The 25,999-nt window shown below is 36.6% G+C and overlaps 1 protein-coding gene across 1 annotated transcript in view; it reads right to left on the bottom strand.

The window, feature by feature from the left end:
• Positions 1-25,999, bottom strand: part of CFAP47 (cilia and flagella associated protein 47) — a 587,956-nt gene that overhangs the window by 509,312 nt on the left and 52,645 nt on the right. Inside the window, exons 14-18 of the mRNA XM_043569968.1 lie at positions 19,675-19,891; positions 19,126-19,367; positions 4,923-5,053; positions 1,585-1,707; positions 170-301 (exon numbers count right to left, since the gene is read on the bottom strand). Of these exons, the coding sequence (XP_043425903.1) occupies positions 170-301; positions 1,585-1,707; positions 4,923-5,053; positions 19,126-19,367; positions 19,675-19,891 (845 nt within the window). The remainder of the gene's footprint in view (positions 1-169; positions 302-1,584; positions 1,708-4,922; positions 5,054-19,125; positions 19,368-19,674; positions 19,892-25,999) is intronic.

Genomic DNA, 25,999 nt, shown 5'->3' with positions numbered 1-25,999 from the left:
ACCATTAAAACCCATTCCCATTAGAAGAAATCATTAAAACAAGTTTTCTAAGAATAAAACACACACAACATTTTACAGTATTATACCTACTATTATAAATATCTAAAAACAACCAAACAAATCCACATAGACATACATAAGGTATGAATACATATATGCATAAACATACCTTTGCTCTTGTATCAAATTTTTCTGCTACAGTTGGTGTACAGGAGATATTGAGAACAGTTAGTCCCCCAAATGGAATTATTCCTTGTGATGGAACAATATTAATGGTAGACAAAAGACTCTGGTCACAAACCTGTAAGTGAAAATTTGCAGAAATGCTACATTATCCCTTTAAAGTTACTGTTCTGAAGCTTTCATAAGAAAGCTTCCAAACTACTACCTAGAGAGAGGACCCTGGGCACAGAGCATGAGATGATTTTGTAATAAGTTTTCAAACACTAGACACACAAATAAACTTCAAGAAGGGTTTGTAGCCCTAACCCAGGAAACAGAAATTTCGGTAGTGGTGGCATCCAATTGAAAAAAAGATGATGAAGTTTATTGTCTGGAACGTTTTCAAGACACTGCAAAACTTACAAGTATGAGACATATCTGTTAGAGAAGATGACAAAATTCTAGATACTACTTTGATAGTTTGTCTTTTTCCTGACAGTAAATACTGAAAGCAACATTACAGGGCGGGGGGGGGGGGGGGGGGGGGGAGCAAGATGATAACCCTCCTCTTCTCTGTTATCTCCTTGATAACATAATGCCTAAGATATCATTTTGATCTTCGAAAAAGTTCTAAGCACCTTACCAAAGGATTTATGGTGTGGTTTCTCAGAGGCTAATTTACGAGTATCTACCATGCTTGAAGCCAGAATAATTTAAAGGAAAATTGGTTAAGGTATTTTTGGAATGAAGGAGCAAATAGACCTCAGAAGTAGTTTTCAAGCAACAGAATAGATAAAGGTATCTGGGTTTTTCTGTTTTTTTTTTTTTTCCTTTTTGTTTGGGCAGAAGACAACATGTAGATACAAAGCCTGAATGAAAAGTTTCAAACACTAACCTCTACTGGGAGATCTTAATATATTTTTAAGCAAAAAAAAATTCTATCACCACTTTAAACACCCCTCACCCTGTAATTCAAATCAGGAACAACAAGTATAAAAAGAGTATCTTTAGAAGGATCTTACTCTAGGTCCCAGTTTCTACCATAATAGTCCTGATGATAGGGTGAAAATGAAGAAAGAAGGAAAAACATGTAATTAAATATAGAGTTGTAATAGCAACAATGGATACTTTCTGAAGTGTTATTTTTTCAAATTATCTTTTCAATAAGACAAAATGACAGGAAGAAAAAGAAGGGTAAGAAGAAAAAGACTAAGGGAGGGAAAAAAAGGAGAAAAAACTTCGTGTGGGAAATTACAAGGACAAAGTAGATGAAATGTACTCAGATAAGTCTCATACGAAATATTATGAGACTAATATTAGCATCAGCCAATTTATAAAGCAACACTACAGTGTTCATGGCAAAAGATTAATTCAAATTATAATGTGATCTGCTCCAAACAAGATTCCAAGATTCTACATTACCTTGAAATAAGCATGGTTTTGTCCTACATTGTGTAGAATCGCTTTCCTCCAAGTTGTTAAACCTTGAGGGCTATTACCGAAGAGGATCCTTGGCTCCAAAAATACTACCTTGGTGTGGCCAACCTAATAATAAAAGAGAAGTTATGATAGAAATAATAATAAATATTTTATCCCCTACCAAATGACTCACATTTTTTCAGCTTCATGGAAATTTCTAGAATATGAAGTGTTATCAGATGTTATGATGTACTTAAGAGAAAGGAAAAATAGAATGGAAGATCTAAAACGTAATGCTAAACGGAGGAAGGCAGGGGGATTAAGACAACTCAATGGAGGAAGTAAATATGAGACTTAGAATCATGTAGATTAATCACTGAAGGAGATCTTAGAAATCATCTATCCAACCATGTACAGGGTGTTACCATGTGTTCTGCAAAAGTAAAGAGTTCAAGAGTCCCCTAGCATAGGAAATAATGTGCCAAATGAAATTATATTGTCACGTTTTTACTAGAAGTCTTCTCTTAGCACTTATTATGTTGATAATGCACACTTTGCTTATCTGAGAATGAGGAGGTAGTTCACTGTGATTCAGAGTTACTTAGGCACAGAACTCCTCCTTAACCCTGCACAAATAACTTCCCCAACTACAGTATAATAGGACACTCTGTGAAAATGCTGATATTATCTATCTCTCCTATTTCACAGGAAAGGAAACAATAACAAAGGGGAACTGGAACTCAAGTAGTCCAATTCCTTATTCAGTGCTCTTTATACCACATCCTATTACCTCTATCTATGATGAATTATTTATTGTCTTAGGAGGTTTTAATACTTTCTTATAATTATTTGAAGAATATGACTTGGGAAATTGGAATAATAGATTTGTAAACAAAGCTAATAGGGGCGCCTGGGTAGCTGAGTCAGTTAAGTGTCTGACTTCGGGTTAGGGATGTGATTTCACAGTTCGTGGGTTCTAGCCCGATGTCAGGCTCTGTGCTGATAGCTCAGAACCTGGAACCTGCTCCATATTTTGTGTCTCCCTCTCTGCCTCTCTCCTGCTCACTTCTCTTTCTCTCTTTCTTTCTCTCTCTCTCTCTCTCCCAAAAATAAATAAAATGTTAAAAAAACATTTTAAAAATTAAAAAAATAGGGGCGCCTGGGTGGCTCAGTCGGTTAAGCGTCCGACTTCAGCTCAGGTCATGATCTCACAGTCTGTGGGTTTGAGCCCCGCATCGGGCTCTTGCCTGACAGCTCAGAGCCTGGAGCCTGCTTTGGATTCTGTGTCTCCCTCTCTCTCTGCCCCTCCCCTGCTCATGCTCTGTCTCTCTCTGTCGCAAAAATAAATAAAAACATTCAAAAATTTAAAAAAAATTAAAAAAATAAACAAAGCTAACATAACAAAGTGGTCAACTAAATACTTCATAAATTAATGACAATGAACATTTTATTTAATCACTTCATGTTCCTCCATCTTTACTTTCTTAAGAGAAACACTTCACAATTCATTTAACTTTAAGGATGTCAAGAATTTATCATAAAATAACCTAACCCATTATTCTGAGATCTCAGACTTTATTTTTAAGCAATCCTAGGGTAGGAAAGTGGACACATTTTAACAAAGGGTAACAGCAAAGACTGTGGAGGCAAAGAGATCTGGATAGAAATTCCATCTAGAGCATTTACTACATGTGTGAACTCACCGTCGTTAATTACCCACCCTAATCCCGCATTTCCTCATCCATCAACTGAGTCATAAATACAGCCTTACAGAGTTGTTGTAAAGATTAAATTAGAAAATACATGAATAGCATTTAGCATCCTGCCTGACACAAAGTAACTAATAAATGACATTACTAATGCAAAGCCTAAACTACTAAATTGTTCATCTTTTATCTGTTAGAAAAAATACAGATGGGGTATGTGAGCAAATTTATATTAGTAACTTTGTCATACACAGTTATGAAAGCAACAGTTAAAGAACTATGTGCATATATTCACCAAAATACATCTATAAAAATGTCAACAGAAGCACTATTATAGTAGTGATAAATCTGAAACAATCCAAATCCCCATCAGCTGTGTGATAGAAAAATGATGGTATAGTCACACAATGGAATACTATTCAGGAATGAGAATGAATACACTGTCACCACACGTTTCAGAATAGACAAAGCCCACAAACCTAATGATGAACAAAAGAAGCCAGACATAAAAGAGAACACATGTTTTGATTACATTTAAATAAAGCTCACAACAAAGATTAATCTATGTCCTTAGAAGTAAGGATAGTGATGACTCTGGGAGGGATGGAGTGACTGGAACTGTAAATTGGGGAGGGAAGGATGGTTCTTGTGGAATATTATTCATATGCTATTTCTTGATCTGGTTGATCTGGGTATGAGTTACAAAGGTGCCATCAGTCTGTAAAGACTGAACAAGATGGAAATAATAATGTACTTTTCTGTATGTATAATATATACTGTATGTATACTATATACTTCAATAGAAAGTTTTTTAAAGAACAGTAAGTAATTTAAACATAGGGAAAAAAGTAAGGTCCTGCTGATTTCAAGCCTAGAGCAGAGGAAAGACCGTACTGATTGATGCCATCATTAAAGTGGATGAATCTCTTATCTCTTAAGGCTATGAGCTCCTTCATAGCTGAAATATTTAAGAGCATGATCATGGCCTGGAGATAGAGACGAGATGTAATAAAACAGCATTGGCTTGTTAAATTACTACCAATATTGGAAAGAAAATGTAGTACACAAGTAAAGTGGATTCTTGGTGATGACAAGGCATGAACTTAAGGCCTTCTGGGCTCTACCACAGAATGTTAAAATCAACATAATGCAGTTTTAACTTTACTCATTTTTATTATAAGCAGTATGTTCTATAAAAATAAGAATTTCCATATCTCCTTACTATGTAAATTACATGATCCATTTCACACTGAGTTATTAATTACTACTAGAATTCTAACAAGGCATTATAGTAGGACAAAAACACAATTTTTTCTATTTTTCTTTTAATGAAGTAATTGTTAAGTGGCTTTCATGCTATTTTATGTTTATAAAGGCTCTGATAACAATCTAGTACCATTGGCACCAAAGTCTTGGATTTCTGAGTTAATTCTAGGTAACACAATACCATTTTTTAGCAAAGTCTTCATTTATGGTAGAGAAGTGGTACCAAGAGGATGGGTAATTCAGTTAAAAAAAATACTGCAAGGAAAATCAGTTTTACTAATACATATATATCTAACTATACACACATATATATGCCCAACCAATTTAGAGTCTTCAAAATAAAAAATCAAATCCAATGGAAATCATTACTTGTGCAACACATTTTAGGGTCATCGTGTTTCCTTCACTGACGTGAAGAACAAATTCTCCCCTTTCCGGAGAACTGAAACCTGGCTGCCATGTTACTTCACATTGCAAGGAGGAATATGGTTCAACAGTGCCTACAGAGGATTTAGAAAGAACAGACATGGACCATATTTTAATTGTATTTATTTTAATATCCAAAATAAGAGCTGGCATAAAAATGTAATGACATTATATAACAAATTATTTAAATTAAATTCAAAATATAGGGAAATACTATATGAGAGATTATCAAATGAGTACAGACCTAGAGAGTTTGATTAAAAGCTAACATGCATACCTTATTTTCCAATTTTATTAAGCAGATCAAAATATTTGACAAAAAGTATGCCAATATTTAGCAAACTTTCTTCTTCACGTTTCCCAACACTCTGAAATACTTATTAACATCACTCATTCAGTTTTCAGAGTTAAAAATTACAATTACCAGAGGCTTTTTTATGTGTTCACAGTCCTAGAGATAGAACTTCTGATAATGCTACCAGTAATTAACACATTTCTATAATTCAAATGTATTGAGAACCCAGGAGATATTAGGCACATTTGGTGTGGGCTGCTTTATCTGTTTAAATTCATCATTTCCTTTGGAGTAAGAAAATAATATTTGATGGAAAGAATGACTTACAAGTTCTTCCTCCAAAGGAAAATTCAAATGCATGGAACATTAAACAGAATGATGAGTGAGTGTCACAAATATACTTTGCCTTAGGGTTAGGTACATTTTCATGCAATGGCAGTTTCCATAAATTTAAAAACATAGTACGTACCTCTTAGTTTTGCAGTGGTCAAGTAGAGAGATAATAAGACATGTAAAGCAATTACCATAGTGTGTGATGCCACGAAAACACCCAGTGCCAGATGTTATTGTTAATACTTCTGAGTGCCAATACTATGGTAGGCACCATAATTTATAAAGAGAAAAGAAACTGCTCAGGGAAAAACTAACAGTCTAGTGGCGTCCATCAGGATTATATTTGTCTGGGAGGAATCAAGCTGGTGGAAAAGTAGGGGGATCATTATTTCCCCCTCATCCCTCCAACACAGTTGAACTGAAGTCAGATCATCTGGAACACCCAGGAAATCAATCTGCTGAGGGGCAGAAGGATCCCCACAGGTGGAAAGAGACAGCTTAGTGGGACAGAAGCGCGTGTTTGCAAAGTGGAAGAGATAAAACGGAGAATGGATGGCATAGGTACGGAGGGGAGGGGACCCCTTCTATGGAGAGACAAAAGGAAGTGAGGAGAGGCTGTAGACATGTGGGATTGTATTTGGACAAGAGAAAAACATCTCCAGACCATAGTCTGGGGAACCAAAAATATAGAGAGCGACAGTTTCTACTTTGCAAACAACCTTACAAGTGAAGATAGGGGTTTTCAGGGGTACGCAACTTTCTCTGGACCAGAGCCAGCTGTTTGCATGTGCCTGGGAGGGGAGGGGAGCCAGCCCCTGGGATCTGTAGTGATCTCAGGGACACACTGGGCAAGAGCAGTCCCCTCCCTCGAGTACTGTAGGAAGAGGGCTTATTGCCTCTCCAAGGACAAAACACCCTGCAGGCGCCAACCAGAGGCTCTTTGTCGACTGGGCAGACTGGCGCTATTCCAGAATTGGGTTTTGTGGTGCAGGATCCTTTAAGACATCAGGTTTGAATCCGAGAGGAGCACCTAGGAGGCACAGGAGACTGTAGAGCAGGACAAGCTGCCCGCCAGCACTATTATGTGAGGGCTGCCTGAACAGCATGGTTTGAAACACCCTATCTGGGGAAGAGAGTTGGGGTGTTACCATTTTCCACCCCATCACCAACATGGCTGGGATTCAGAGAACATCACAGTGGCCCCCAGTGGGGACAGAGCCCACTTATACCAAACCCTGCCACTCTGTGCTGGGTAACTACTTATCTACCAGAGCAGGACTGACCCCAACCAAACCAGATGGCCTCTGCTCCAGACCAGAACAGCCCCCAGGCACCAAGAGACAACTATCCTGATGTTTTGTATATTAGTCTGTTTCTTTTTTAATTCTTTTATTATTTTTTTCTCTTCTTTTACTTCTCTTTTTTCTTCTTTTTCCCTCTACCACCCCCCATTTCTTAAACCTCTTTCCATTGGAATCAGGCCCAGAGATCCTGATTTGATTTTTGATCAATTCTTATTTTGTGTCTGTGTGTGTGTGTGTGTGTGTGTATACATATATTTTTTTTTCATTCTCTTTTCTGGTTGTTTGTTTGCTTCATCAGGCATTTTTACTCAATTTTTTTACACCCTTTCTGTATCTTTTTCTTCTTTATTTTCCTCTCTCTCTGGATTAAGGCTTATACTTTCTTTGATTCTCTGCCTGGTATTTTTTTCGACCCCTATCATTTCTCTCTTTGTATGGGATAAGACTTCTTCCCCTGCCCACTTATTCCTTTTTTCCAGGGTTACTTCAATGAAAAAATCAAAGAACACCTGGTGGAAAGTCAAATCCACCACAACAAGCAGTGAGTAAAAGCAACCAAAGATGCAACAATGGATGGCATGCAACACACATCAAAAACACTTTTGGACATGCCAGGCTCTAGAAAGTATGACTGCATTTTAATATAGTAGTATTCACAGGTACAGGAGTCAGAACAAGCTACTAAAACACATAAAACTAGCCAAAATGATGAAATGGAGTAATTTTCCTCAAAAGAAATTCAAGGAAGAAATGACAGCTGGAGAATGGCTCAAAAGAGATATAAACAATATATGTGAACATTAAAATAGAATAACAGTCCTAAGACTAATAGCTGGGCTTGAAAAAAGCATAGAAGATAGCAGAGAATCTATTGCTGCAGAGATCAAGAACCTAAGAAATAGTCATGATGAATTTAAAAATGCTGTAAATGAGATGCAAAATAAACTAGATGCAGTGACAGCAAGGATGAGAGAAGCAGAACATAGAATAGGTGAAATAGACAATAAAATAATGGAAAATGATGAAGCTGAGAAAAGGAGAGAAAGGAAATTACTAGACTATGAGGGAAGAATTAGAGACCTAAGTGGTTCAATGAAATGAAATGAAATAATATCCTTATCATAGGCGTTCCAAAGGAAGAAAGGGGAAGAAGGTTTATTTGAACAAATTATAGCAGAGAACTTCCTTAATATAAGGAAGGACACAGACATCCAAGTCCAGGAGGTACTGAGGACTCCTTTCAAAATCAACAAAAACACGCCAACACCATGACATATCTGAGTGAAACTTACAAAATACAAAGATAAAGAGAATTCTGAAAGCAGCTATGGAAAAACAGGCCTTAATCTATAAGGGTAGACACATAAGGGTCATAAGATACCTGTCCACTGAAACTTAGGAAGTCAGAAGGGAGTGGCAGGAGATACTCAATGTGCTGAATAGAAATATATGCAGCCAAGAATCGTGTATCCAGCAAAGCTGTCATTTGGAATAGAAGGAGAGATAAAGACTTCCCTAGACAAAAACTAAAGGAGTTCATGACCACTAAGCCAGCCCTGCAGGAGGTCCTAAGGGGGACTCTGTGAGTGGAAAGCAGCAAAGACTACAAAAGACCAGAGACATCACCACAAACATGAAACCTACAGATAACACCAGGACACCAAATCCATAACTTACAATAATCACTCTGAAGGTAAATGGACTACTAAATCCCCCAATCAAAAGACATAAGGTATCAGAACGGATTTAAAAAAAAAAAAAAAAAAAAAAAAAAAAAAGATCCACCTGTATGCTGCCTGCAAGAGACTAATTTTAGATGCAAGGACACCTGCAGATTGAAAGTGAGGGGATGGAAAACCATCTATCATGCTACTGCATGTCAAAAGAAAGCCGAGTAGCCATACTTATATCACACAAACTAGATTTAAAAATAGAGACAATAATAAGAGATGAAGAAGGACATTATATCATAATTAGGGGGCCTAACCATCAAGAAGAGCTAACAACTGTAAAAGTTTACAGCCCCAACATGGAAACACACCCAAATATATAAATAAATTAATCACAAACATAAATGAACATACAGATAACAATACTGTGATTGTAGTGGACTTTAATGCTCCACTTACAACAATGGACAGAGCATCTAGGCAGATAATCAGTAAGGATACAATAGCTATGAATGACACATTGGACCAGATGGACTTAACAGATATATTTAGAAATTTTCATTCAAAAGCAACAGAAAATCAGTAAGGAAACAATGGCTGTGAATGACACATTGGGCCAGATGAACTTAACAGATATATTTAGAACTTTTCATCCAAAACCAGCAGAATACACATTCTTCTCAAATGTACACATTCCTCAAAAAAGATCACATACTGGGGTCACAAAACAGCCCTCAACAAATATAAAAGGACTGAGATCATACTGTGAATATTTTCAAATCACAACACTATGAAACTTGAAATCAACCACAAGAAAAAATTTTAAAAGCCTCCAAATACATGGAGGTTAACGAACATCCTACTAAAGAATGAATGGGCCAACCAGGAAATTAAAAAAGAAATTTAAAAATACATGAAAGCAAATGAAAATGAAAACATGACCATCCAAAACCCTTTGGGATGCAGCAAAGGCAGTCGTAAGAGGAAAATACATTGCGATCCAGGCCTATCTCAAGAAGCAAGAAAGGTCCCAAACACAGAACCTATCCTAACAGCAAAAGAAACGAGAAACACTGCAGCAAAGAAAGCCCAAAGCCAGCTGAAGAATAAAAATAATAAATATTAGAGAAATAATAAAGATTAGAGCAGAAATAAACAATATACAGTCCAAGGAAATAGAACAGATCAATAAATCTAAGAGTCGGTTTTTGGAAAGAACAAACAAAATTGATAAACCCCTAACCAAACGTCTCAAAAAGAAAAGAAAGAGGACCCAAATATATAAAATCACAAATGAAAGAGGAGATCTCATAACCAACACCACAGAAATACAAACTATTAGAGAATACTATGAGAAATTATATGCCAACAAAATGGAGAAAATTTGAACAGACCCATAACCAGTGAAGAAATTAAACTGGTTATCAAAAATCTCCCAACAAATAAGAGTCCTGGGCTACATGGCTTCACAGGGCAATTTTACCAGATATTGAAAGCATAGTTAATAGCTATTCTTCTCAAGCTGATACAAAAAATAGAAACAGAAGGAAAGCTTCCAGACTCATTCTATGAAGCCAACATTACACTGATTCCCAAACCAGATAAAGACCCCATGAAAAATAAGAATTACACGCCAATAACCCCGATGAACATGGATGCAAAAATTCTCAACAAGATACTAGCAAATCAAATTCAACAGTATATTAAAAGAATTATTCACCATGAACAAGGGGACTTCATTCCTGGGCTGCAGGACTGATTCATAATTCACAAATCAATCAATGTGATATATCACGTTAATGGAAGAACAGATAAAAACCAAATGATCCTGTCAATAGATGCAGAATAAGCCTTTGACAAAGTACAACATCCTTGATAAAAACCCTCAAGAAAGTAGGTATAGAAGGTACATACTTTAATATCATAAAAGCCATATATCAAAGTCCCACAGCTAAAATCATCCTCCATGGGGAAAAACTAAGAGCTTTCCCCCTGAGATCAGGAACATGCGAGGGATGTCCACTCTCACCACTGTTGTCTAACACAGTGTTAGAAGTCCTAGTCTCAGCAATGAGACAACAGAATGAAATAAAAGCATCCAAATTGGCAAAAAAGAAGTCAAACTCTCACTTTTTGTAGATGACGTAATACTGTACATGGAAAACCTGAAAGATTCCACCAAAAAAGTGCAAGAACTGATACATGAATTCAGCAAAGTTGCAGCATATAAAATCAATGTACAGAAATTGGTTGCATTCCTATACACCAATAATAAAGCAATAGAAAAAGATATCAAGAAATCAATTCTATGTACAATTGTAATTCTATTTACAATTTTATCAGGAACCATAAAATATCTAGGAATAAACCTAACCATAGAAGTAAAAGATCTATATGCTGAAAACTACACAAAGCTTATGAAAGAAATTGAAGAAGACACAAAGAAATGGATAAACATCCCATGGATTGGAAGAAGAAATATTGTTAAAATATCGATACTACCCAAAGCAATCTACTCATACAATGCAATCCCAATCAAATTAGCCCCAGCATTCTTCACAGAGCTAAAACAAACAGTCCTAAAATATGAATGGAACCACAAAAGACCCCAAATAGCCATAGTAATATTGAAAAAGAAAACCAAAGCAGGAGGCATCACAGTTCCAGACTTTAGCCTCTACTACAAAGCTGTAAGCATCAAGAAAGTATTTATTGTATTGGCATAAAAAAAGACACACAGATCAATGGAGTAGAATAGAGAACCCAGAATTGGACCCACAAATGTATGGCCAACTAATCTTTGACAAAGCAGGAAAGAGCATCCGATGGAAAAAAGACAGTCTCTCTAACAAATGGTGGTGGGAGAATTGGACAGCAACATGCAGAAGAACGAAATTACACCACTTTCTTACAACAAAGACAAAAATAAACTCAAAATGTATGAAAGACCTGAATGTGAGACAGGAAACCATCAAAACCCTAGAGGAGAAAGCAGGAAAAAACCTCTTTGACCTCAGCCACAGCAATTTCTTACTCAACACATCTCCAAAGGCAAGGGAATTATAAGCAAAAATGAACTATTGGGACCTCATCAAGATAAGAAGCTTCTGCACTACAAAGGAAACAATCAACAAAACTAAAAGGCAACCAACGTTGGAAACCAATTTGACAATAAATTTCTTATATTGAAAAAAAAATAAAAGGCAACCAATGGAATGGGACAAGATATTTGCAAATGACATATCAGAAAAATGGCTAGTATCCAAAATCTATAAAGAACTCACCAAACTCCACACCCGAAAAACAAATAACCCAGTGAAAAAATGGGCAGAAGACATGAATACACTTTTTCAAAGAAGACATCCAGATGACCAACAGACACATGAGACGATGCTCAACATCACTCCTCATCAGGGAAATACAAATCAAAGCCACACTGAGATACCACCTCATGTAGATCTGAGTGGCTAAAATGAACAAATAAGGAGACTATAGATGCTAGAAAGGATGTAGAGAAATGGGAACCCTCTTGCACTATTGGTGGGAATACAAACTGGTGCAGCCACTCTGGAAAATAGTGTGGGGATTCCTCAAAAAATTAAAAATAGAATTACTCTACAACCCAGGAATAGCACTGCTAGGAATTTACCCAAGGGATACAGGAGTGTTGATGCATAAGGGTACATGTAACCCAATGTATATAGCAGCACTTTCAATAAGAGCCAAATTATGGAAAGAGCCTAAATATCCATCAATTAATGAATGGATAAAGAAGATGTGGTTTATATATACAATGGGATACTACTTGGCAATGAGAAAGAATGAAATCTGGCCATTTGCAGCAATGTGGATAGAACTGGAGGGTATTATGCTAAGTGAAAGAAGTCAGTCAGAGAAAAACAGATATATGTTTTCACTCATATATGGATCTTGAGAAACTTAAAAGAAGACCATAGGGGAGGGAAAGGGGGAAAAAAAGTTACAGAGGGGTGCCTGGGTGGCTCAGTTGGTTGAGCATCTGGCTTTGGCTCAGGTCATGATCTCATGGTCCATAAATTCGAGCCCTGCGTCGGGCTCTGTGCTGACAGTTCAGAGCCTGGAGCTAGCTTTGGATTCTGTGTCTCCCTCTCTCTCTGCCCCTCCTCAACTTGAGCTCTGTCTCTATCAAAAAGTGAATAAACATTAAAAAAATTTTAAAAAAAAGTTACGGAGAGGGAGGGAGGCAAACCATAAGAGACTCTTAAATACAGAGAACAAACTGAGGGTTGATGGGGGGTGGGAGGGAGGGGAAAGTGGGTGATGGGCATGGAGGAGGGCATTTGTTAGGATGAGCACTGTGTGTTGTATGGAAGCCAATTGGACAATAAATTTTAAAAAATGTGAGACAGGAAACATCAAAATCCTAGAGGAGATAACAGGCAACAGCCTCTTTGACCTCGGCCATAGTAACTTCCTACTTGACACATCTCCGACGGCAAGGGAAATAAAAGCAAAGATGAAGTATTGGGTCCTCATCAAGATAAAACCTTCTGTACAGCAAAGGAAACAATCAATAAAACTAAAAGGCAACTGATGGAATGGGAGAAGATACTTGCAAATAGCATATTGGATAAAGGGCTAGTATCCAAAATCTATAAGGAACTTACCAAACTCAACACCCAAAAAACAAATAATCCAGTGAAGAAATGGGCAGAAGACATGAATGGAGTCTTCTCCAAGGAAGACATCCAGATGGCCAACAGACATATGAAACAATGCTTTACGTCATTCATCATAAGGGAAATACAAATCAATACCACAATGAGATACCACTTCACACCTGTCAGTGGCTAAAATTAACAACTCAGGAAACAACAGAAGTTGGCAAGGATGCGGAGAAAGGGGAACCCTCTTCACTATTGGTGGGAATAGTGCAGCCACTGGTGCAGCCACTCTAGAAAACAGTGTACAGGTTCCTCAAAAAATTAAAAATAGAATTACCCTATGACCCAGCAATAGCACTACTAGGATTCTATCCAAAGGATATAGGGATGCTTTTTCGAAGGGGTACAAGTACCCCAATGTTTATAGCAGCACTATCAACAATAGCCAAATTATGAAAAGAACCCAAATGTTTATCAACTGATGAATGGATTAAGAAAATGTGGTGTATATATACACAATGGAATACTACTTGGCAATGAAAAAGAATGAAATCTTGCCATTTGCAATTACGTAGATAGAACTGAAATGTATTATGCTAAGGGAAGTCAGTCAGAGAAAGACAGATACCATGTTTTCACTCATATGTGTAATTTGAGAAACTTAACAGAAGACCCTAGGGGAAGGGAAGGAAAAATTAGTTATGAACACAGAGGCAAACCATAAGACACTCTTAAATACAGAAAATAAACTGAAGGTTGATGGGGGTGGGGGGTTGGGGGAGTAGGAAAAATGGGTAATGGGCTTTGAGGAGGCATCTTTTGGGATAAGCACTGGATGTTGTATATCAGTAATGAATCACAGGAATCTACTCCTGAAGCCATGACTACACTGTATGTGACCTAACTTGACAACAAATTATTAACAAGAAAAAAGGATTATATTTGTCTGTAAGTAACAAAAGACTTGCTATAGAGGGTTAGGTAAATAGGGGCTTATTTATCTTATGCAGTCAGAAGTCCATAGATAGGTATTCCAGGGCTGCCTTTGCAGGGTGACAATGCTTTCAAGGAGCAATAATCCTTCTAGTTTCCTATACTACCATTCCTTACTATGTGGCCTTCCTCAGCCTAGAAACTGCCATCTCCCTAATAAACAAACATTTTAAAAAAATGAAATCTCATTTTTAAAAAAGTACTTAAAGGTTAATGGTTTTACTCAAAAACATATTTAGAATACATGTCTTTGTGTTTTGTACTTTGAAAAATTTAACAAGTATTATGAAGAACCCAAAGAAAATGAAAAATTAAAATCTTCCCTATAAAAATAAGAATTCCAACAAGTGTCAGCATAACCAGCCTTCCAGTTCATAATATTATAAACCCACTTTTTTTTTTGACAAATTAAGCATCATCACCACATTTCCATGGCAGCCTCAAAGGAGAAGCCCAACCCATTCGGCCCTGCTTCAGATGGAGAAATACAAGGAAAAGGGCCATGGACTGTGCTTTCCAGACACACTCAGTGCCTTACCATGTGCTTAATCAAACCTATAACTGGAAGACAGATAATATAACTACCATTGTATGATGCCTGTTCAAAAAAACTAGAGAAGGTTTATTTAGAATCCTGAAATGTGCAGAAGTATTTCCTCTCTCTTCTCTAATTATTTACTCAGCTTCTCTCTAGTACTGAGGCAGGACCCAGTCTTACCAGTGTTAATAAAAAAAATTAAAAAAAATTAAAAAGCTTGGTAGGGTGGTTGGGTGGCTTAGTCAGTTGAGTATCTGACTTCGGATTTCGGCTCAGGTCCTAATCTCACGGTCTTGAGATGAAGCCCTGCATTGGGCTCTGCACTGAGCATACAGCCTGCATGGGAGTCTGTCTCTCCTTCTCTCTCTGCCCTTTCCCCACTCATACTTTCTCTCAAAATAAATAAATACACTTAAAAAAAAAAAAGAGCTTGGTCAAATGAATCCGCTAAATATTCATGGAAGTGTAACTTGAATGCTTAATAAATTATAATCTGAGATTTTTAAATCAATACAGGCTAATAACAAGATTAAATATGGTGATATCAATGATCTCTAACCCTAATGAAAGTACAGTACTATTTTCCACTGTAGATATACACATATATATTCATATCAAAATTAAGTGAATTTAAATTAATACTGAACTTGTTTATAACACTCCCTGTTACAACCAGTGGTAGAGTTATATAAAAATACTTATTTGGAAATGACCAAACTCACAAGAATATACACCTATGGCAAGATTTCTACAAACCAGTACTTCTCTTTAATCTGAAATATACTCTATGCAGATCCCAAATGATGACTATTCATAAATGAGAAATAAGGAAGGAAGGAAGGAGTGGAAGGGAGAAGGGAAGAGTGCAGGGAAGAAAGGAGAGAAGGAAAAAGACAGGGAAGTAAGCAGGGAGCAAGTGATTGAAAATGGGGCTGGCTGGCTGGCTGGATGCATGATAGGCTGTTATTACTCTGAGGACATTTTCAGGGAAAAAAGAAGTCCAAACAGAATTAGCAATTTTCATAATCAAATTGTTACCTACTTCTTTTGGCATCTACTCTTTGCCAGTCTTTACAGGAGTTTTCCATACATTTAATCTTTATGAGATATATTAGTCTCTTCATTCTACAAATAAGGAAACCTAGTGCTTATAGAGTATTTTTTCTCAAGATCACAAAGCTAGCTAGAAGCTAAGATCTGTTTTGAAGAAATCAGGTATATCTAACCCCAAAGTTTCTTTTACTTCACATTCAAGTAGAAATGGACTTCAGCTGGTTATAAGGTACCATGTGAGTCACTGCAGATACAAAAATCCAGAACCTTCCATTTAACTGAAAAGGCATAACAAGTACATTAAAATGATCATTCAACTTTTAACTTGCCATATTATTTCTTTAAATGATACCTTGTGTACTCACGAGATCCTCACAGCACCTAACAATGATGTTTGCTGAATTTGAAAGGCTACTAGATAACACTTCAGCAGTAACAGGGCTCAGTTTTGTAACAGGCACATTATGGGGAATTGTAGAGTTCAGAGAATGGCAGAAACAAGGGTAACAATTAACAAATATATGGAACCATCAAGAAGAGTAATTCTGAGAATACTTTCTATTAATGAATTCCTTATTTAAATGACAGTCTTAAGTTCTTAATTTTATTAACTGGATATTATTACCTGTATTAAATATTGATTATAAGGAATTTGTGGCTCCTAAAATATTTCATGATCTAAAAAAAATGTCATTCTGAATATCTTATCACCATCATCAAACAGAAACTAATAAAACAATACTATGTTCATCCGTATCTATGATGATTAATTTTGTCAACTTGTCCAAACTTGACCGGGCTATGGTACCCAGTTGTTTGGTCAGTCTAGATGTTCCCATAAGGTATTCTTTAGATGTGATGAACATTTAAATCAATAAACTTTGAGTAAAGATTACCTTCCACAATGTGGAAGGGTCTCATCCAGTAAACTGAAGGCCTGAAGAGAATAAATTGAAGTCCCTTTGGATTCAAGAGTGCAACATCAATTCGTTCCTGGGTCTCCAGCCTGCCAGCCTGCTAGAGTTTCCACACAATTATATGAGCCAGTTCTTTAAAATCAACCTCTCACCTCCCTCTCTCCTTCTCTCCCTCTCCCTCCCTTTTTTTCTATACATATTTCCTATTTCTTCTTTTCTCTGGAGAACCCTAACACTGGATCCATATTTTCAAATCAAATTTACATATCATATATGGAAAAGTAAATGCCAAGGAGGAGCCAAGATGGCAAAGCAGCATGGAAGTTCTCAGCTTCTCTAGTCCCTGAAATGCAGCTAGATTAGCACCAAACCATTTTACACACCTAGAAAATTGATGTGAGGGTTAGCACAACAATCTGCATAACTTGAGCCACAAAGCTAGAGAGGTACGCAGCGCATACCAATGGAATAAAGATAGTCTCTTCAGAAAATGGTGCTGGGAAAACTGGACAGCAACATGCAGAAGAATGAACCTGGACCACTTTCTTACACCATACACAAAAATAAACTCGAAATGGATGAAAGACCTAAACGTAAGACAGGAAGCCATCAAAATCCTAGCAGAGAAAGCAGGCAAAAACCTCTTTGACCTTGGCCACAGGAACTTCTTACTCAACATGTCTACAGAGGCAAGGGAAATAAAAGCAAAAATGAACTACTGGGACCTCATCAAGATAATAACCATCTGCACAGTTAAGGAAACAATCAGCAAAACCAAAAGGCAACTGACAGAATGGGAGAAGATATTTGCAACTGACATATCAGATAAAGGGTTAATATCCAAAATCTATAAGAAACTTATCAAACTCAACACCCAAAAAACAAATAATCCAGTAAAGAAATGGGCAAAAGACATGAATAGACACTTCTCCACAAAAGACATCCAGATGGCCAACAGACACATGAAAAAATGCTCAACATCACTCATCATCAGGGAAATAAAAATCAAAAGCACAATGAGATACCACCTCACACCTGTCAGAATGGCTAACAGGAACAACTCAGGCAACAACAGATGTTGGCAAGGATGCAGAGAAAGAGGATCTCTTTTGAACTGCTGGGGGGAATGCAAACTGGTGCAGCCACTCTAGAAAACAGTATGGAGGTTCCTCGGAAAATTAAAAATAGAACTACTCTACGACCCAGCAATTGCACTATTAGGTATTTATCCAAAGGATAGAGGTGTGATGTTTTGAAGGGGCACATGCACCCCAATGTTTATAGCAGCGCTACTGACAATAGCCAAAGTACAGAAAGAGCCCAAATGTCCACCGCCAGATGAATGGATAAAGACATGGTGTGTATGTATATGTGTGTGTGTGTGTGTGTGTGTATACATATACACAATGGGGTGGTGTATATATAAATTTATTTATTTATTTATTTATTTATTTATTTATTTATTTATATATTCATATATACACACAAATAGACACAATGGAGTATTATTCGGAAATCAAGAAGAATGAAATCCTGCCATTTCCAACAATGTGGATGGAATTAGAGTGTATTATACTAAGTGGAATTAGAGAAAGACAAATATCATATGACCAGTCATATGTGGAATTTAGAACACAAAACAGATGAACATAAGGGAAGAGAAACAAAAATAATATAAAACCAGGGAGGGGGACAAAACATAAGAGATTCTTTTTTTAAATTTTATTAATGTTTATTTTTTGAGAGAGAGGACACAAGCAGAGGAGGTGCAGAGAGAGAGGCGAAGACACAGAATTTGAAGCAGGCTCTAGGCTCTGAGCTGTTAGCACAGAGCCCAACACGGGGCTCAAACCACAGACTGAAAGATCACGGCCTGAGCCAAAGTCAGGTGCTTAACCAACCAAGCCACCCAGGTGCCCCTAAGAGACTCTTAAACACAGAGAACAAACTGAGGCTTGCTGGAGGGGTTGTGGGTGAGGGCAAGGGCTAAAAGGGCAAGGGGCATTAAGGAAAATACTTGTTGGGATAAGTACTGGGTGTTACATGTATGGGATGAATCAATGGATTCTACTCCTGAAATCATTATTGCACTATACGCTAACTAACTTGGATGTAAATTTAAAACCAAATATATTTTTTTAAATGGTTACAATAGGGGATGCCTGGCTGGCTCATTTGGAAGAGCATGTGACTCAATCTCAGGGCTGTGAGTTCATACCCCATGTTGGGTGTGGAGATTACTAAAAAATAAACAAACTTAAAAAAAAAAAAAAGTACATGCCCCAGTGACCCTATCTGATTTGCTTCTATTTTTAGGACCATTATACAGTTGTCAATAAATGATTACTGCCTGAGCCCATGATTTAGTGTCTAAATCAAACAAATAGAATAAACTATTACCTTTAGCTGGACGAATGGAAAATGCCATTCCTCTTTCTGTGTTTACTGGTTGCCATTCAAATTTGGCAAAATAATTCTGATGGTTATACAAACCAACTGTCCCCATAAAACATGTTTTCAGCGAGAAGCCGTGTGGTCTCAAAACTAGCTCTTTAGAAGATAGCTCCAGTTCTACTGGCATGACAACGGCCATCACTAGGATATGCCCACCAGGTATATTGTTCACTGTAAAGGTGAATGACCTGTAACACAGCAAAAGCATCCAAACTGAACTGATAATAGCTATTTGCAATTACAGAATTCAGTTACATGCAAAAATGCATATATTATTAACATCTGCAATTAATCCTTAGTAAACAATACATCAAAATATTTACGGTAGGCTGTCACTGAAATATCAATCTACAAATCCTATAAACTGGTGCATGTATAGTTTCTATGTTTGAGGACCAAATGTAACATATGCTACAATTACTGAAGCAATTAAATAGATATTCTACACAAGGACACTTTAATTCTGGCATATAGAAATTAAAAAATAAATCCTACTTCCAAAATTTTCCAATGGTGGGAGATTCAAATACCATTGAAATGTAAGTACTAGCTGTAGGTGGAATCACATATGAAAACTGGTTGGTTTTCTGAAGTTCTTTCAAATTAATATCTAGCTGGATCAAAATATGCATAGGTAGCATATTAACAACATGCAGTAGACGAGTATTTGTGGAGTTCACGCAAATATCACCAAAATTAAGGACAGAGGGCCCTGAAAAAATGAAAAGTTATTAGGTTTAGTGTTGGCAAATGTATTCAGTTATTTTTTTTAAAGTCTTCATACTGTATTTTCATCAATTAATTTATAAAAAATGATACTTAGAAAATTATTTATTGCAATATCAGAAGTTACTAACCAAGATTTTTATCTAAATGTCCATAATTTGGTGTTTGGAGATTATTGGTTAAAATTAAATATATCCTAATTATGTGACAAATTATATAGAAAAATTATTAACATTCATTATAACTCATCTTGGTACATGAATTTACACTGTAACACCTTCTCCACTTCCATCAATACATTTATGTTCATTTATCCAGAATTTAGAGAAATGGGTAATTTTCCCACTAATTAGTACTTTTAAATGACAAAAGTTTTTATATCATAACAATTTTAATAATTATAAGTCTGAGTCTACTTTTAACACCTCGATTTAATCATAACTGATACACAATAACCTGTATGCATTTAAAGTGTGGAATTTCCTAGGTGTTGACATATGTATATAGCTGTGAAACCATCACCACAATGAAGAGAATGAACATCCATCACTCCAAAGTTTGCTTGTGCCCTTTTATATTCTCTCCCTTCCATCATCCTCAGTACTTCCCCCTTCCCAGACACCCACTCATCTGCTTTATGCCACTGTGTATCAGTTTGCATGTTCTAGAGTTTATGAGAGGAATAATATAACATTGGCAGCTTTTCTCTGATTTCTTTCACTCTGCAAATTCCCTGGAGATTCATTCAAGTTGTTTTAAGTGTCAATAGTCCATTCCTTTATATTACTAAATGGTAGTCCATCACAGGTGAACGTTTGTCTCTTCACCTGTTAAATAACACCTGGATTGTTTCCAGGTACTGGCTATTATAATTAAAGCTGCTAAAACATTTGGGCACCTGGGTGGCTTAGTCGATTAAGTGTCCAACTCTTGATTTAGGCACAGGTCGTCATTTCATGGCTCATGAGATTGAGCCTCATGTAGGGCTCTGCACTAACAGCGCAGAGCCTACTTGGGATTCTCTGTCTCTGCCCCTTCCCAGTGCGCGCACTCTCTCTCTCTCGCTCTCTCTCTCTCTCTCTCTCAACCTTTTTTTTAAAAAGCTGCTAAAACATTTGTCCACAAGTATTTGTTTGGACACATGATTTCATTTCTTTTGGACAAATATCTAGGAGTGGAATGCATGGATCATATGGTAAATGTATGTATAAATGTGTAACAAACTGCCCGTTTTCAAGTGGTTAATTTTCCATTCCACTAGCAATGTATATCACTGGCAACAACTGAAATGGTGAGCTTTGGGTTTGCTTTTTTTTTTTTTTTTTTTAATGTAGCCATTCTAATAGATTTACAGTCATATCTCACTGTGGTTTTATACTGTTTCCCCAACAACTAACAATGCTGTGCATCTTTCCATGTGCTTATTTCTCATTTGTATATCTTCACTGATGAATTATTTGTTCAAATCCCTTTGCCCATATTTTAATCCAGTCATTTGTTTTCTTAATATTGAATCTCCAAAGTTTTATACACATTCTTGTTGCAATTCCTTCATGAGATACATAATTTACAAATAATTTTCTCTCAGCCTGTCTTGTTTTTATCCTCTCATTAGTTGCTTTTGAGGAGCACAAACACTGAAGTTTGATCAACTCCAATTTATTTATTTGTTCTTTTGTTCTTTTTTTATCCATTTGTTCTTTTATGGATTGAGGAGTTTGGTTTATGTCATATCTAAGACACTTTGCTTTCCTCATCATCACAGATATTGTTTTTTCCCTATGCTTCCTTTTTTAAGGAAGGAAGCAAATGGCCTGCAATCTATTATTTAAGAAAATAATATATAACACACACAACATACAAACTATGTGTTAATCAACTGTTTATATTATCAGTAAGGCTTCTGGTCAACAGTAGGTTATTAGTAGTTAACTTGTGGGGGAGTCAAAAGTTACAGGCCAATTTTTCGACCATGTGGTAGGGGGGTTATCAGCACCACTAACCTCCATGTTGTTCAAAGGTCAACTGTGTATTGAACTGAAAGAAAGTGAAAACATACAAGAATATGTGAGATATAGCCAAAGTATTATTTAGTGAGAAATGTGTAACACTGGGGCATCTGGGTGTCTTGGTGGCTCAGTCGATTAAGCATCTGACTTCGGCTCAGGTCCTGATCGCACGGTTCATGAGTCCAAGCCCAGTGTCTGGCTCTATGCTGACAGCTCAGAGCCTAGAGCCTGCTTCGGATTCTCTGTCTCCCTCTGTCTCTGCCCCTTCCCTGCTCATGGTCTGTCTCCATCTCTCTCAAAAAAATAAATAAAACATCAAAAAAAATTTAAATTAAAAAAAAAGAAATATACATCACTAAATTATATTAGGAAAAAAGGGTATAAATCAACAATTTAAGTTTCTACCTCAAGAAGTTAGAAAAAAAAAGAGCAATCCAAATAAAAGATACAAAGCAAATAGAAGGAAATGCCAAATATAAGAAGTCATTAAAATTAAAAACAGAAAACTACAGAGAAAAATCAATGAAACCAAACGCAGGTTCTTAATGACCAATAAAACTGATAAACCTCTACTGAGACTTAAAAGGAAAATAACAAGAAAAACATCAATTCTCAATATTAAGAAGAGAGGCTATATCACTACTGATGTTTCCAACGCAGACATTAAAAAGATAATTTAGGAATGCTTTAAACAATTCTATGCACATAAAGGGGATCGATTCCTGGAAAGCCACAAACTACCAAAAGTCTCCTAAAATGGTGTAGATGATGTGAATCGTCCTACAACTATTAAAGAAAATGAATTTGTAATTAAACATCCTCTGTAAATGAACTCTCCATTCCCAGATGGTTTCTCTGAAGAACTCTTTTAAAGAACAATATAATTCTACACAATCTCATTCAGAATATAGGAAAGGAATGAACACTTTCTGAGAAAACAAAGATAGTAAAAAAAAAAACTTTTAAAAAAAGGAAAATTGCAGACCAATAATACGTTTTATGAAAACAGATACAAAATTCTAGATTCTGATTTAACAATACCGTGAGGTAGACATAAAAGAAGTTGGGGAAGAATCTAAGACAGAAATACTGTACAGAAAAATACAGGTTGTGAAAGAGGAATGTAAAGAGAAAGTGACACAGAAAGTGTGGCTAGAGAAACCTAATTTCAAATCCACTCCTTTCCACTAAATATTGAGCAATCTGATCAAGGTTTACCAGCTCTCTGGGCTTCACTTTACTCATCTCTAAAATGGAAATAAAAGCAATTACCTTATAAGTTGCTTACATCATTTAAAGGATTAAATAAGACCATGTTTGTACACTGTTCAACATAATGCCTGGCCTATAATATGTATTAATAAATCATTAACTAAAAACCAAAGTGACTGGTCATTTGCTGATGAAGCAAACAATACTTTGCATAATGTCCGACTTAACCCGGACTTTATAACAGTGTTCACTAACTGTCTCAATTAATCTCCAAATCCTCTATTGTACCTCTTGACAATCACTTTAATTTTTAAAAATATAAATATTGAGCAAAACTTTCTGACACTGTAATCTCCTTTGATAGTTCCAGTCCCTGTTCTGTGCACAGGCTCAAAAAACCCCTTTAAGGTATAAAAATGAGAGTGATACAAAATTCCCACCATCACAGTTGCTGACCTTGTAAACTCACACAGGGACCCTGTCCCCAGAGAGAGGGTCATTATTAAAATACTTAGGGGCACCTGGGTGGCTCAGTTGATTAAGCGTCTAACTCTTGATTTCAGCTCAGGTCATGATCTCATGGTTCTCGAATTCGAGCCCCACATCAGGTTCTGCACTGATGGGGTAGAGCCTGATTGGGATTCTGTTTCCCTCTGTCTTTGTCCCTCCCCTGCTTGCGTGCTCGCTCGCTCGCTCTCTCTCTCTCTCTCTCTCTCTCTCAAGACAAATGAAAATAAACATAAAAATAAAATAAAATAAAATAAAATAAAATAATAAAATAACTTAGGACACCAGGTAAAGAAGGGAGAGAAGCTGGTGGAGGAGTTGTAGAGGAGACACTAGACACTGCCCTCTAACTTTGCTCCTTTTGAATTTTTATAGATTTGCTTATCTGATTAGTCAGTCACCAATTTGGAAGACACAGAGTATTTACCACACAATAAAGAAAGGCAAGTTCCTGGGACTATAGAGCCTAGTACCTATCACATGCCCGGCACAAAAGAAAGGCCCGGTAAATGCTGTATGACCTGAACTGAACTCCACATGCAACCCCAGACAGGCAATGAACTAAAGAGTTCCTAGTCTGTCATGCCAAAGTGCCTCACTGCCACTGTGTGGCAGGGAGGTTTAGCTCCAGTTACAGCACTGATCCTATTTCCCATTCAGAATCTCAGTGAATGGTGACAGATGCCAACTCTTTTTACCAGTCCATGTCACCTGCTTTCCCCAGAGCCAGATCCCACTTGGGGCATTTCCCATAGTCCTCACTGATCTGAGGACTTGGCCACTGATCAGCCATACATAATAAGCTATCACCACCCAGATATTTACTCACTTCCCATTGTGTTGCCTCTGGCCTTGTACCTCTTTGGACATCACCTTTAGTCTGGATAATTTAAGAACTGGTATTTGGTGTTTTGTGTAGTGGGTTCTCCTTAAAGGGAGAATCAGCAAATCCATGTCAATTAAATCATTCTCTGCCCACATCTCCCTCAGAGCCACCCTAACCCTGCCTAGAATGAAATGAAAACTTCCTCTTCAGACTAGTACATATATTTTTATGTACATACTCTAAAGGTACAGTATCAAAGTGTAGAACTGTCGTAAGGACAGACATGCAGATCAATGGAACAGAACTGAGAGTCCAGAAATAAACCCTGACATATATGGTTAATTGATTTTAGACAAAGGTGCCAAGGTAATTCAATGATGAATGATAGTATTTTCAACAAATGGTGCTGGGGCAATTACATATCCACATACAGCAATATGAATTTAGACTCTTAACTTACTACCTAAAAACTCAAAGGGAATTGTAGACCATAAATACAAGATCTAAAAGTACAAACATTTTAGAAGAAAACAAGAAAAAATATTTGTGACATTGAGTTAGGTACAGATTTCTTGGGCATAAAATCAAAAGCATGATCTAGAAAAGAAAAAAACTGTAATAAATTTTTTTTAAAAAATCGATAAATTCAATATCATTTAAGTAAAAACTTCTGTGTGTTAAGGACCACTATTTAAAAAATTAAAAAAGGGGGCACCTGGGTGGCTCAGTTGGTTAAGCATCCGACTTCAGCTCAGGTCATGATTTTGTGGTTTGTGAGTTCGAGTCCCACATCAGGCTCTGAGCTGACAGCTCAGAGCCTGGAGCCTGCTTCAGATTCTGTGTCTCCCTCTCTCTCTCTCCCCCTCCCTCGCTCACAGTCTGTGTGTCTCTCTCTCTCAAAAATAAACATTAAAAAAATTTTTAATAAACAAATAAGTAAATAAATAAAAATAAACAACAAAACCAAGCCACAGACTTTGGAAATCATGTATCTGATAAAGGACTTAAGTCCAGAATATATAAACAATTGTTACAAATCTATAATAAGAAGGCAAATATTCAAATTAAAAACTGGGCTAAGAATTTGAAAGACATTTCTCCAAAGGAAATATACATTTATGTCTATTTAAATGCATGAAAATGTACTCATCATCTTAGTCACGAGGAAAATGCAAATCAAAACCACAGTGAGAACATTTCACATCACAAGGATAACTATAGCCAAAAAGAAAATAACAACTGCTGGTGAGAATGTGGAGTAAATATAACCCTCATGCATTGTTGGTGGGATTGTAACTTGGTGCACTTTGAAAAGTTTTTGGTAGTTTCTTGAAATGATTGACATAAATTTACCATACAACTCAGCAATTCCACTCCTAGGAATCTAACCACAAGAAATGAAAACATACATTCACTCAAAGAATTATATGTGAACGTTTATAGCAACATTATTCACAACAGCCTCAGACCAGAAACAACGTGTGTCCATCAACTGGTAAATGGATAAACAAAATGTGGTACTCCGGTAAAATGAAATGCT

This window comes from Prionailurus bengalensis, chromosome X (assembly GCF_016509475.1).
Source record: "Prionailurus bengalensis isolate Pbe53 chromosome X, Fcat_Pben_1.1_paternal_pri, whole genome shotgun sequence".
Classification (NCBI taxonomy): Eukaryota; Metazoa; Chordata; class Mammalia; order Carnivora; family Felidae; genus Prionailurus; species Prionailurus bengalensis.
Note: the sequence above shows the minus strand (reverse complement) of the source record. Positions and strands in the feature narration are given on the sequence as shown.